The sequence below is a fragment of the Corvus brachyrhynchos genome, unplaced genomic scaffold, assembly GCF_000691975.1.
Source record: "Corvus brachyrhynchos isolate BGI_N302 unplaced genomic scaffold, ASM69197v1 scaffold45, whole genome shotgun sequence".
Classification (NCBI taxonomy): domain Eukaryota; kingdom Metazoa; phylum Chordata; class Aves; order Passeriformes; family Corvidae; genus Corvus; species Corvus brachyrhynchos.
Window position 1 is genome coordinate 392,093 of NW_008238361.1, and position 13,818 is coordinate 405,910.

The following is a 13,818-nucleotide window of genomic DNA, read 5'->3' on the forward strand; positions in this document are numbered from 1 at the left end:
GCTTCTGATCCTTTTTCCTTCATTGTTGGCTGGACAGAGTCATCTGGCTGCCACTTCAGCAACCTTCCCCTGGCAGACTTTCCTTTGGTTTAAGCAGGAACTCCATCTGTTTCGAAAGCAGGTAGTCCTATTTTATCTGAAGTGTGAAGCAATATTTTTGGAAAGCCCTCAGACAGTTTGAGAGCCTCTGTAATTGGGTAGATTTTGTAAAAACACTCTTTTTTAGTGATATGTTTTCGAAATTCTTTTTCTTGGCATACTTTAATTCTTTCATCTTCCCACCTGTAAGAAAGTATATTATTTGTTCTCCTGCTAGTCTTTTCCCACCTTTACCTCCAGGGAAATAGGGATGGGAAAGAAAAGAGGAAAATGGACTGCATTTTTTTTCACTTTCTCCTCTCATTAATTGTGATTTGAAAAGCAACAAACTCATTTCATGGAAATCGGTTACATTTGAGCCCATTTTTCTTTAGAAAAACACAGTTTAAAAAAAAGCTATTAGGTTCATCAGTCTGTATTTAAAAGTTGCCATGTGAAGGCATTTGATAAAGCTGTTGGATATGTTCAAAACACAAGCTTTAATTTTCCCTGCAGATTAAAAAAACAGAGCAAGTTTCAAAAACTAGCAAAGAGCGAAGGCTGCTGAAACAGCATCGTCAGGTGTGGTGGCAAGAGCATAAAAGACTGAGTGAGAGCAGGTAAGGGCTGAGGAATCTGAATGAGTGATTACTAAAGAGACTTTAGTAGCCAGAGTTTCTGGGCTGGCACACTTGATTCAAGGTACATGAAGAAAAAAGATTAAAATACCTGATCTGAAGGTATTTTTGTGTGAGGAATGAAGGTTTGTGATCTACATGGAGAGGGGTCTGTGACATGAAGAGCTCACCTAAGGGCAGGGAGAACAGTGGATGTTGCTCGCGGAACCTCTCAGTGCTGGGCTCGTAGCTGTTCACTTGATCTGTGGCGTCCAAAGCCTGGGCCTTTGTAGGAGTATCAAAAGTCTTCAGATACTTTTTAATTCCTTTGGTGTCCGTCTCTAGACGTGTATGTTGAGTTCACAGTTGCAACAGGGGACATTAATAGTACCCTTGTCTATTACCCTGTGTAGTCAACAACAGCATTTGTGGCTTCTTTTATCATCTTTGTGTCCAAGTCCTTCACTTCATACCTACCCAGGCAAAGAAACCCCTTTTTTATTTAATTATTGGAGTATTTGAGGCTCATCATTCTTGCAAATGTAATGAATAAGAAATTAAAGCTTCTCCAAAATGCATGTTCATTTCCTTCAGGCAAAAAGCAGAAGGAGAAATGAAGACTTTTGTTAATGAAGAAAGCCATAAGAACAACTTTTTTTTTTATTTGAGCGACTTGGGTAAGAATTTTTTATTAATTTTTTTTTTATAATCAACATTATCTTGATTGATTGATTGGGTTTTTAAGTTCCTGCCTGGACAGGTTTAGATTTACAGAGCACAGTGCTATGTAACATTTTGTGTGTGTTTGAGAAAGCTTTATGTTTCATACAGAGCAGAAATTGTCCAAGGAGCGAGACACTTATCAAACAAATGCTTTAGTTCCTGTCTGGCAGCTAAAGGAGGATTTGAAACTCAAGCTGGCTAAAATGCAGCGTTACCTCTCAAAAGAATCTTGTCAGAAACCCAAGATCAATTCAGTTGAAGTGTTACAGCAGGTTGGTATTTTAACTAAATTTTTACAATTTATTATCACCATATTTTTAGCGTTTTGATTTATTTTTATGTTGAATTTTCAGACTATAACTCACATGCAGGGTGTGCCATAAACCCTCCTTCTTACCGTGGCATAAATCTGTTCACATCTGTAAAAGTGTAGCAGTGTAGGGCTGGAGCTCCGACTCTGTCTCTAAGTAAGAGTTTTCATATTGTAACAAGAGGAAGAAGTAACAGTAACATGTTTCATGAAACAGATCAAATTTATGAAGAAGCAGCAGAAGGCAATTTTGGAAGGTCTTATCCTTGAAAGTCTGGCTTTGGAAAGAGAACTCGAAGAGTATAAAGAAAATGTAAGCTTTTCCTTGTAAATTCAAGTAGAAATTTCTTGAGGGGGCAAATATGATGCTGACTAGTGTCCTGAGCAGCATTTCTTCATTGCAGGCATTAGTGCACTCTTCTGAAGAGAAGAATGGACTTTTCCTTGAAGTTCCTCCCGAGCTGCTGTCTCTGGAATGCCCGTACCCTGACTTGAAGACCTTAGTGATTGATGAGTACCAGGAGCTTGCCAGTGGATACCGGGCGAAGCTTCAGGAGATTGATCAGCAGTTAGAAGCTTTATCTAGGTAATGACACATCTCTGCACGTGTTTTGTTGGGGATGAAATGTGTACCTGTAATGTGATTTGTAAGCTGTAGATGCTGTAGTTGGCTTTGTCACTCGATCTGTTCTATTCTGTGCAGAGCAGGGGAGGCACCGCCCAGCCATGGGGTTGGACAGTCGGTGTTTACACAGCTGAGAGTGAAGCCTGTCCTTGCAAGAGCTCTCAGCTGAAATAATAAGCAACATGTTTGGTGGATTAAGGAACCAACAATCTGGTGTGTATCAAATGTCCTTTTCATATGCTCTTGCAGGAATGGAAATGACTCCTTCTCTGTGGTAATTACACTAGCAAGATTATGACAGAAAAGTACAGTCTTTTTGAGACACACCTCCAACACTTTTATCTATAAAGCAGATAAAAAGGTCCAATCTTTTCACAAATTTTGGATCACTGCAGTAAGTGTCATCACAAAGAAATGTAGAAGATGTATATAGCTCTGATTCAGATAACTGAAAGGAAGAGAAATTTTTCTGTAAATGAAAATATTTATTGAAAGAACGGTATTTGTAATCTAGATCTAGAAATGTAACAAACCTATATATTAATAATATAAAGCTTAGCCTTTCTGCTGAAGCTGTCTAGAGTCCAGGAGATACTGAGTTGCAGACATTGGAGGGCCTTTGACTTCTTTTTGCCATCCCCTGATATTCCTCTGGCTTTGAATGGCTTTGGGTTGTCAAAAGACTGAGAAAGGGGAGGCCAGTGGAATGGTTTGAAGCCTGGGCAGGAGAAACTGGGGAGAAGAGGAAGGTCCCCGAATTTCTTTGGTGAAACAATAGCATGTTGCTTCCAAATCTGTTTTCTATATACACATAAAGTGCAGGACTTGTTCTGTCCCTGCTGCTGAATTAGTTTGGTGTGCTGAAACAGGCTAAAGATGCTGGGTGCCATAGAAAGGGATATCATGATCTACTCATCTTTTGTACAAATTGTACAAATATTCTGTATGTTATTGTTGTGTTACCTGAAACCTGTATATTATTACTGGAGCATCCTAGCTGTTATAACACGATACTTATTGAAAATTGTTTTGATTTATCCCATATTTATAGCATTTATTAAGCCACAAGTGGCAAATTTAAGCAGTTCTTTTGCTGTTCTTTGATATTTTGTTACAGTTTCTCTTACAGAAGAAATTTTAACAACCTCAATGAGAAAACCTGTGACAAATGTTAAATCACTAAATATGTACAAGGTCTTTCTAGTGGTTTTAATCAAAATTTTGTCAAAGTTTATGATCAACACAGTCTTGGTGAAAATTCCTAACTTAAAATCCCTGACTCACACAGCATATGTGCTCCTGAATAATAGACAAATGTCGGTATAGACAACATAATCTCTGAAAATGGTTGAAAAATCTGCTGTAGTATTTTCACTGATCATAGGCCAGGTGTGAGTTTAGGTCTGGAGCTAATTTTGCACTGATAATTAAATAATATTGGGACTTAAAGATAAAATGCCATGTTTGCAAGGGAAAGAATTTCAGTTGTAGCTTGAACACATGTGTGAGGCACTTTGAAGGAAGGAGGTTGTGATCTCTAGGTGGGAAAAACACAGTGGATGAAGCTGGAGAACATGCTGGTGGTAGGGTAGGAATCTGCTGAGGGCTGTAAGAGGTATAGGGCCATGTACCCAGTTTGGGCCAGAGAGTGCCAGTACTGAGAACTGGAAATGGACCATCAGTAATTATCTCAGGCATTTTATTTAAAACTAGACCTTGGGGATTTTTGTTTGCCTTCTAGTCTCCAATTCTTTAATGTATTGCTCATTTATGTTCCTATGAGTTTATCCACAGCAGCATTAAAAACGAATTTTCAATTTTAAAAAAAAGAAAGACTTTGTTCTTGTAGCATTGCTTCCTTCCAATATATGGGTTTGTAAAAGACTCAGCTCACTTCTTACATTTATATTGGCTAATTTGCATGGAGTTATTCTATGAGTTTGCAAAGATGCAGCCTTGTGATTGAAGTATTCTAGAATTCATCATGCTAACTGTGATCCCACTGACACAGATAATGCTGTCAGAAATGGAGTGACAGCTCCTTGACCTTGGTGTGTATCCCCTGTGCTCTACTGATTAAGACAGCCTTAATGAAGCCTTTGCAGTCACTGTCATTGCTCTGTACCTGGAGAGACCAAACATCCTTCTGCAATACATTTTTTTTCTCATTTTTGTGACTTGAGAAGTTGCTCAGTAGTACATGGTTCTATGATAACACAATAACTTGGTTGCTTCAGCTGGATCACTTGGCCACTTCACTTCTTCTCTCATCATATGTTGAATGTACGGTAAAGAAGCCTTCAGTTAGTACTACTCTGGCATTGCCTATCCCATTTTTTAACAGTTTGGACTGTCTGGAACAGAGAATTTGGAAAATGTACATAGAATGTTCAAAAAAGAAAATTTAGAATAAGGTAATATTCTGGTCTGGTCTATTCTATGTGATTTTCAATCCCACTAGAATGCACATTGCAGTAGTCATTGCTTTTAAAAATTGAAGAAGAGCTTGGGGTTTTTTTTCAAGCCTTATACATTATAATTACAATTAGATTATAATATTTTATAATCTAATTTCTTCTGCTGTTGCTAAAACACAAATTTTTGTGTTTGGGAAACACCCAGGTCCTGAGCTATCCCACAAATTGTGGACTTGGACTGATGTGTGTTATAATGATTCTCTAAGCACTATTATATTTTTTCCCCAATTTCCAAGGATGTCTGAATTATTTAAATCACTGAAGGATGAATGGAATATAGCAGATTCAGCACTGCATCCTCTGCAGCATCTTTTCAAAGGAATGGGAGAGTAGGACAGAGTCGAGTAAATTTAGCTCCTCTTCCCAGGCCTGTTACCGGGGTGTTTCTGGTGCAACAATGGGCAGTGACATAATTAATAGCAGGGGGTTGATGTCTCACTCGGAGGCATTGTGGCACAGTGTGTGTCTGCAGATCCACCGCGACAGCGGTGCCGGTACCCGCTGCTATTGCAAGGGATCTGTGGGGATTACAGCGGGGACAGGGAGCTTCCCCTCGGAGTTGTTTGTATTCTTTAGAGTGTGTAAAGCCAGGGATTAATGCTGGGTAAATCTGTTTCAAAGGAAGCAGCTGCCTCAGGGCTGTTGCATATAAGACAATTGCTGTGTTTCAGCTCTGAAACAAAATAAAGATTGTGCTGTGCTCTGGTACAATGCTGCATACAAGGAAAGCAAGCACTACATTTAAAATCTGGGTCATGCATTCAGCCTGGCAAATGTTTGTCAATATCTTGACACTGTAGAAACCTGATAATACCTTAAATATTCATGTCAAATGTGTTGGCAATTTTCAGACTTGTTTTAAATGAGATGTTCCTTTCTGGAATTTTACAGAAGTGTGAGGTGACATCTCAGATTCACTCAGCAGGATATGTTGAAATTCTCCATGTGTCTGGTGACTATGAATATGCTGGGCTGGGTCATGCTGGTTTTTTCTTTTTTTCACTATTTGTCTACGAGCAGCTGACAAAATCTCAGCACAGCTGACAAATTTTGGCACAGCTGACAAACCAAGGCATTGGCAGTCAGTTTGTCCCCACTTACAATAAACTACTTGTAGCTCCCGCTCCAGCTGATTGCTTCCCGAAGGATCTTCCACAAAAATTTCTCCTTCTTGTTGTGAGCAGTGCACAGATTCATGGTTAGCTGCCCGTTAGAGGAATATAAATTGGAGGGAACTTGACAGAGGTGCATCTGCCCCATGTGCTGGAGGCAGAGGAGGTGGCCAGACTGGCCATGGGGCTGCAGTGTCTCTGCTGTTCCCTGCTCTCAAGTTCATGGTGTAATGCTCCCTAAGATATATCTTACTCTGCCTTGCTCATCTTTGTAGGCAGAAGACCTTTATTTGTTCACCAACCTGCATGGGCAGAAATATCCAAGGTAAAATGTTACAAAACCATATCTCAGCTCTTAGAACTGTCTCGCTACTGTCACTAAAGTGATATATTCAGATGTCACCATACTGAGGTGTGTCGGGACTCACAGAGGAGGATTATTGATTTCTTTCAGAAATTACAAGAGATAGTGATCCAACCCAAAACCAAGAAAACCCTAACCCCTGGTACTCTCTCCAAGGGAGGGCCACAAGGGTTTTTTGGGTGATTCTTCTCATAAACAAATGAATGAAGTGGTGGGGCTGGAAAGACAAGAATTCTAGGTGTTACCTAAAGAAAAAAAAATATTTTGGTACTCACTTAGGTCAGATCAGTAGGAGCAGTTGCAGTGAAAGAGATTGAAATCAGAGAAAAGAATAATAAATTTGTTCATTCTTCAGGAAACCTGTGCTTTAGAATATCAAATCATGACACAGAGATTCTAAAATTAAAAACCAAACTGATTTCATAGAAAAGCTGCCTCTAGAGAAAAGGGAGAAGTTTAAAACATTAATTCCTGAGCACCAGTTGCTGGACATTATTGTTAGGGGCAGTAAATGCTGCAGAAATAGCACATCTTTCCAATACCACCTCAGTGACCAAGCTCAGGGACTGTCTCTGGGAGCTGTGCCTGCTGTTCCAGGCCTGCAGTGTGAGGGTTATGGGATGTTACAGCACCATTCCCTCTTTGAAGGATTCCTTAGCCCCCTTTTCCTTCTGGGGCACTGCTTTTGCTTTAGTGAATGAAACCCACCCAGCTCAGATATTTATATTCCTTGTTTGTCTGGGAAATTCAACATATAGAAAGAAACATTTTCACTGCTGTTCTGCTGTGGCTCACGTAATTTCACTCGCTAGGTTGTCTCCAGCCTTTGCTTGGTAGTTGTCAGTTGCTGCAAATGAAATTTTTGCAGGAGCAGGATTGGTGCTCTCCCTTGTTTTGAGGCTGCTTCCATTTCTTTTCATGAGGACTGGGCTTAGTAGCAAATTCCTAGCTCCTAGAAATAGTTTGTCGGATATTTCATACAGTTCAAAGGAAGAGAAAGTTTCACTTATTTTCCTGTCTCATGGAAGCTTGTATCAGGAAGGTTGTTTCCTTCCACAACTTTATTCATTTTAGCTCCTGCTGAGTCTTCAAGTCAGGTTCATCACTGTTGCATTGCTAGTCCTGCCCCTGTGTGTGCACTCGTGGTCGGGAGCGTTCTGTTGGAGCCGGTGCTGCTGCACTGTGACGCAGCCCCATACAGCCAGGGCTCGAAGCCCAGTGGTGGGGTGGGGTGGGTGGGGAGGTCCCTGGGCTGCCCGCTAAGGTGTGGGGTGGCACCGCAGGCAGTGCCAGCTGTGATGGGGCTGCTGGGGGCTCTCTTCACCAGAAACTGGATTGCTGTTTAATCCTGGGGTTTGTTGACTCTGTTTTGTGAGTTGTTCCAGCGCTGTCAGCAAATGCAGACTGTGAACCTTCTCTTGGTGCAAAGCAGAGGGTAAAGTGTCAGTGTGTGCTCTCTGTCCAGTGCCAGGATCTGCTGCCTGTGGGCACTTCTGTCTCTTTTGAAGTCCACTTTCTATGTGTCACTTTCATTTTGCTCCGTATATAATCACATCAACTACTCAAAAGCACTATGTGAGAGCCCAGGTTAGAGTTAGGGATTCTTATTTTCTCATAAAACCCGTTTTTGTGCCTGGAATCTCTGTGCACAATACACACATTGTTACTGCAGAGCTCTCTATTTTGATGTGTTTGTAGCACTAATGGCCATGATAGTGTTATTGGAGTGCATTGCACGTGATCTCTCCTCACCGGCCCATCCTCATTGTGATGCTCTTTACATAAAAGACAAGGGTAACTTTTAACATGTGTTCAAAGAGGGGGGAAAAAAAATCAAACCAGAAAAAGTACACATAGAGTGCCAGAAGCAAGGTGTTTGTACCAGAGAATAGTAATTTGAGTGTTTCCTTGTATTTGGTTAGCATTCAGTTGCCACCATTCTGATCCAGGAATAATGATTCTTTGCTGAAAATGGTATAGTAAGCTAAGATTCTTTTTTTTTTTTTATGAAATCAGAGGAAAAAGAATTGAAGCATAAAGGAGAGATCTTCTGTTTCCAGAAAGATGGGTGAGGGTTAATTCCTTCTAAGGCCATATGGGTAAACACACAACCCCACTATTCTGCCTGAAGAAAGTAAAATGAATGCCTTAGGTAGGTGAAGATAAGAGGGCCTCTGTCCAAATTTGGGGCAGCTTCCTGGCAAAACAGGCAGCAGGGAAAGGGCCAGGAGGGAGGAAAGTGAAACGCATGTCATGGAGAGATTGGGTCTCTTGCCTGACAGGATGTTGCTTAGAAATGGTTTGTTAAAATGCAATGTTGTCTTTGCATTCTTAGATGTGTTTGTAGGCAAAGTTTTCCCTCTATAAAGCTGAGGGGTGTGGGGGTGTTTCCCATGTCCCCCTCAGTGTCTCGAGTGCTGTCAGGGGGGAAAATGCACCGCAGGTTCACTGCACAATGTTCTACAGACAAGTTGTGTTAAAATGGGTTACAGCAAATAATTTCTTAATACTAATGTTTACTGTTTTCTCTTCAGAGATAATGCTACCTCATGAGTCTAGTTTAATATTAATTACATGTGAGCTTCTCACAAAAATTCCCATTTTGAAGTACCTGTTCTTTCTGCCTGCATAAGGATAAGGCCATTCCAACACCTCACTGGATGCAGTGCTGTGGAATATCGAGGCAGTGCTGCTGGCCTGGGGAGCCCAGGAACTGCAGCAGCTGGAGGCAACAGGAATTTGGGGGGGGGGGGGTGGATAGAGTCTCATGATTACCTTCTTTTAATTATCCCTGGGCTCTTAGTCACTTCTGAAACCAGGTCACTGGGCTAGAGAGACCTTTTGGTCTGACTCAGTGTTGCTGCTTGGATGTTAATGCTGACAATGACAGCCTGACATTAATCCCTTCAGGGCCAAGAGTTCAGACTGAGGGTAAAATCTGCATCACCACCCCTGGTACTGTTTTAGATGGATGTTACTTCTTGCTGCTCTCTTTGTCTGAGACAGATGCATGCAGGCTGATTACTACAGCTCCGATTCTAAAATCGGTGAATCTTATACCTTGCTGATGAGTTTATGGCTATTAGAAGTTTGGTAAACTAGATCCTCATTTAACTGCGTGCAAGGATTGTCACTTCATTCATTCCCTTTTGATCATTTATTTAGTGCTCAGTGGTAGAGTCTGATCATCTTGTTCCTTTTTCCTTGTTTCCATTTTTGTATTTTCCCTGTGGGGTCACTGATTATCCATTAATGTGGCATGTTTGAGAAACACAGTGACATTCCCCAATAAAAAGCCAGATTAGATACAGGACAATTCACTCAAATGATGATACAATAAGTGTCATATCAGCAAAGCAATGTGTGTTTGCTTTATTTCATTAAATCTGATTTTGTCACCTCTGACCCAACATCCAGTTTACAGCATCAGGACTGTGAGTCCACTCAAGGCTGGGCTGTCCAGAACCAAACTCCTCCTTTTCAGTGTTTAAGTTATACTGGGACAGATTGTTTTGCATTCCTGTAGGAGCAGTGACTGGAAGGAAGAAGATCAGTGGGTTTTCCAGACTGTTATCAATCAGTACCCAAGTGATCTTCAGAGGAGGAGGACTTTGTACCTGGATATGCTGCAGAGATATCTTCCCCACAAATCCAGGCAGGAGCTGGTCAGTGTTGATTTACATATTCATTCAATTATACAAGTTCTTAAACTATGTAGTGAACAGTTGTATTAAAGAATGTTTATTGAAGTTTTTTCATTTTAAAATGTCTTAATTATAAATGTTATTCTGCACAGTAAAGAAGAAACATCCCTGGCTCAAAATGCAGGAATTTAAAAACCTACAGTCTCTTCAAAACAAGTCCTGGGCAGATTTTATAGTCCCACATAGTCTTACAGCCAAACTCACAAAAATAATTTGTTAGCATTGCTTCTGCTGTACAATTTTATAGCTATGTTATGCCACTCTGGTTCTCTTGGTGTTTTTATTTTTCATGAGGATATACAGCCTTGTGGCACTGTCTAGGAATAGTTATTTTAATTGTTCCATGGCACATATGTAGCAGGAAGAGTGGAAAGTTATCTCCCGCTCTAAGGGAGAGGCTATTTTTATATACATAATGCCTTTCAAATTGATTGCTGATTCCTCTTGCACTCCACAGTGAATAAGCACATAGCAGCTAATTGAGAAACCCATTTCAAGGCTAGAACACTTCAGGATGTCATAAGGAAAGTAGGAGGCTTTTTTTATCTCTGTATTTTTAGACCATCTACTTCCCTGTGTTTGAGGAGTGTCTAGTGCAAAGGAGTGACAGTGAAGTGATACTGATAATTAGCCAGAGTTTCACTAAAGATAAAGTTCTTGTGGATTTCAGAAATTTTTCCTTGGACTGAATAGGGCTGAATAGACACAAGCTTTGGACAATGGAGGTATGTTTTAAGCACAGCCACTATTAATGGGTCTCCCTGCTTCTTTGAAAGTTCATTTAAAATTTAAAACCACTAAATTTAAAACTCCTAATTCTACATCGAACTGATGTCTCTTGGGATGTGTATTAGCATGACAACTATGGAAATGTTAAAACACTGCTAAGAATCTATTCTTAAAACATGTGTGTCACATTGGAACACCAGCCCAAGAGCCTTCCTGGCTTCCTTCCCTCTGTGCACGGTGGTCAGTGGACAGGCACTCAGCTCCTGATCCCAGAGCAGCTCGTCTGAGAGGTCTGTGTTTGGAAGAGCAAACTCTCCAGCCCCTGCCTTGCTTAGGAGTGTCTTGGCTCAGGAGCCTGTGAGTCTGGGTCAGCAGCCTGGGCAGTGGGAGCTGCTGAGGCAGAGTGCCTGTGGTTTGGACACAGGGAAGCTCGAGGTGCACCTTCAGCCAGCCACAAGCTGATAGGAATATCTGTGAGTCAGGCAGCAGGTGAGTCAGCATCCCCTGCTCCCCTGCCAGAAGCCTGGAATTAGCGTCTGGAATGGTCCCCTTGACAGCTGTGAGCAGCCAGCCATCTCTAGAATCTTGTTCATCCCTATATATTTTGGGGATATAAGACAGGTTCAAGACTCTACTGCCTCATTCTCTGCAGCCTTTCCTGATACTGCTTCCATCAAAGTCTTGAACCTTGAATATCCTCATGAACCTCACTGAATTAGGCCAAAGCAAGCGGATTTCGGATTAAACCCTCCCCGTTTTTGCTAGGTGCTGACACTGATGGTAGCACTGTGCTGCTTGGCAAACTAAGATTCTACTTCCAAATTTCCTGCTAGGAAGAAGTGAAGCTGATTCCCCCCTGTACTGCTTCTGTGCAATTGCTGTTATTGGTGCCCTGTTTCTCTGCAGATCAGAATTTGCTAGGAAAAGCCTCATCTTGCTGGAAGTGCTTGATATCTCTGGAGACGTATTGGAAGGACCTACTTATATGCTGTGTCCTTCAGGATAGAGAGGGACCATTGCATTTCATTTATTCCCTTTGCAAAAGCATAGCTGAACAAAGAGCAGTGGGCCAGGAGGATGCTGTGGTGCTGGCAGAGAGGGCCATGCTGGAGGGGTGTCACTGCCCAGGACTCTGGGAGACGGTGGCAGCCCTGGCACCTGGCAGAGTGCACTGGCCCTGTGCTGTGGATTCCATGGGAATATTGGTGATACAGTAACTCAATCAATTATATGCGAGGTTTGCAAAAATGTCTAGAATTTTAATTTTATTAATGAATAGTTTTTAAGCCTTTCTGAAATGCTTTCCTCTTTCAGGTTGTTCATGAGAAGGCTTGGGATCATTGCCATTCCATTAGGAATCAGCGCAGAGTCTTGCTGTTAAACTGGGCTCAGGCCAGGAAAGCCTTTGTCCTTAGGGCAGTGGCGACTGCTGCTGAAGCTGCTGCTGCTCATGAGGCAGAAGTGGTGCTGGCTGATTCCAGGCAAAAGCAGCTGGAGATCTGTGCTGATCTGAAAGCAAAGGTACGTTTGGTTATAAATCCATCACCAAATCTGTATCTAACAGATACATTCAAAATGAAGTTCTTTAGATTAACACTAACCTGTTTTCAGATAAATAATGGATATCTGTCTGCCCTTCTGTTTATTTTTAAGAATGCTTTCTAAGACCTGAAACAATGGATCCCATAACTTGTTTGCCCTTGTTATAGAAGGTTCACAATATTCTGATTTACTGTGAAAAGAAGTAAAAAAAGATAAAAATACCTGTGTGGTTTTGGTAAGTGAATAGAATAAAGTGGGAGGAGGCTTGGACACAAGAGGAAGATGTTGTGATGTTCATGCCTAAGGTGTTTGTAGGAGGAATCCCATTTCTGGGCATGAGAGGCATGTTAAGATTTGTTTAAACTGCTCTCTGTGATTTTTGAGTTGCACAGAGATGAACATCTGAGAGCATGCATGATGTGTTATTCTCACTTTACTGATATTCTCTCTGCTGAGCCCTCACTTTTCAGTGAAATACTAAACACTTGATTTAGGTTTTCTACAAGAAGGAAGGCACAGTAAAACCTGTTCTGTGAGGCAGGATTTTGATGTTGATCTAGTTTTTAGTTAGCAATAACACAAAAGCCCTTCTGTCTTGTGTTCTGGAACTGTCTGGCATAGGAAGGTTTGAATCTAAACAGTTTAGGGTTAGAAACTGTCTGGGCATGACTAAGTGGGGAGTACCCTGTTCTGACTCCTGTGTCAGCCTTCCCTTGAGCCAGGGGCAGGAAGGAGTGGTTCTGTGGAGTTGAGGGGATGTTTGGTGATTTTTTACCTAGGCCTTCCTTTCTGGAATGCCTGTGTATATCTTATCTGCATAACCAGAGATAGAAGGGCCAGTTATTCCAGAACTTTGAATTTGAGTCACTTTTTTTTCCTTTGTTTCTTTTATTTTTCTTCTGCACAAGAAGTAACAAGCTGATTTTGGAGTACTTTGTTGTTTCCACATAGTTTAAGATTCTCACAGATGCACTGAACAGTGTCTGAAAGTTTTTTGGATTCTGACCTCCTGTTTCCAGGAACTGTTTGAAACTTAAACCTATTAGAACGACACTTTTCAAGGGTGGCCTTCAAAGGGATCTCTGTTAAAATGTTGAATGTTTGAACAAAACCAACTCACCTGTTCCCCAGAAAAGAGGAATGAAAAAGGAACATTTCTTTCATTAAAGAAGGATATCATTGTGACCTTGTTTTGATCAGCTCCACAACTGAAAGGGCTGGAAGACGGAAACTGAGATTGGGCACAGAGCTCACTCATTTTCAGAGAAATGATTCTCAGCGTATCCATGGCTTCTGTTTTGGTTTGATGGGGATATGCATTTGAAAACTCATAGTTTGCCCAGTTATAGTTCATTTTACAGATTTTTCTTTCCACACTTCTGAACTTTACAGCTACAGAGTGTTGGACATGGAAAGCAGCTGCTGGCAAATAAAAGGGAACTCAGTCCCTTTTATTCTATCCATTAATATTATATTATATATATCAGTGAGCTAATTTACACAGGGAAAACCCATCCCAACAGGGATCTGTAAGATG

At 41.2% G+C, this 13,818-nt stretch overlaps 1 protein-coding gene across 5 annotated transcripts in view; it reads left to right on the forward strand.

The window, feature by feature from the left end:
* Positions 1-13,818, forward strand: part of CCDC148 (coiled-coil domain containing 148) — a 42,937-nt gene that overhangs the window by 5,528 nt on the left and 23,591 nt on the right. For 3 of the 5 annotated variants that reach the window (XR_001862504.1, XM_017736080.1, XM_017736082.1), the window contains exons 3-9: positions 595-698; positions 1,290-1,372; positions 1,527-1,690; positions 1,946-2,041; positions 2,133-2,314; positions 9,833-9,971; positions 12,054-12,260. Coding sequence is in view for 4 of the 5 variants with exons in the window: in XM_017736080.1 (XP_017591569.1) it covers positions 595-698; positions 1,290-1,372; positions 1,527-1,690; positions 1,946-2,041; positions 2,133-2,314; positions 9,833-9,971; positions 12,054-12,260 (975 nt within the window). In the remaining variant the exon portion in view is untranslated. The remainder of the gene's footprint in view (positions 1-594; positions 699-1,289; positions 1,373-1,526; positions 1,691-1,945; positions 2,042-2,132; positions 2,315-9,832; positions 9,972-12,053; positions 12,261-13,818) is intronic. The other 2 variants (XM_017736081.1, XM_017736083.1) reach the window with 2 other exon arrangements.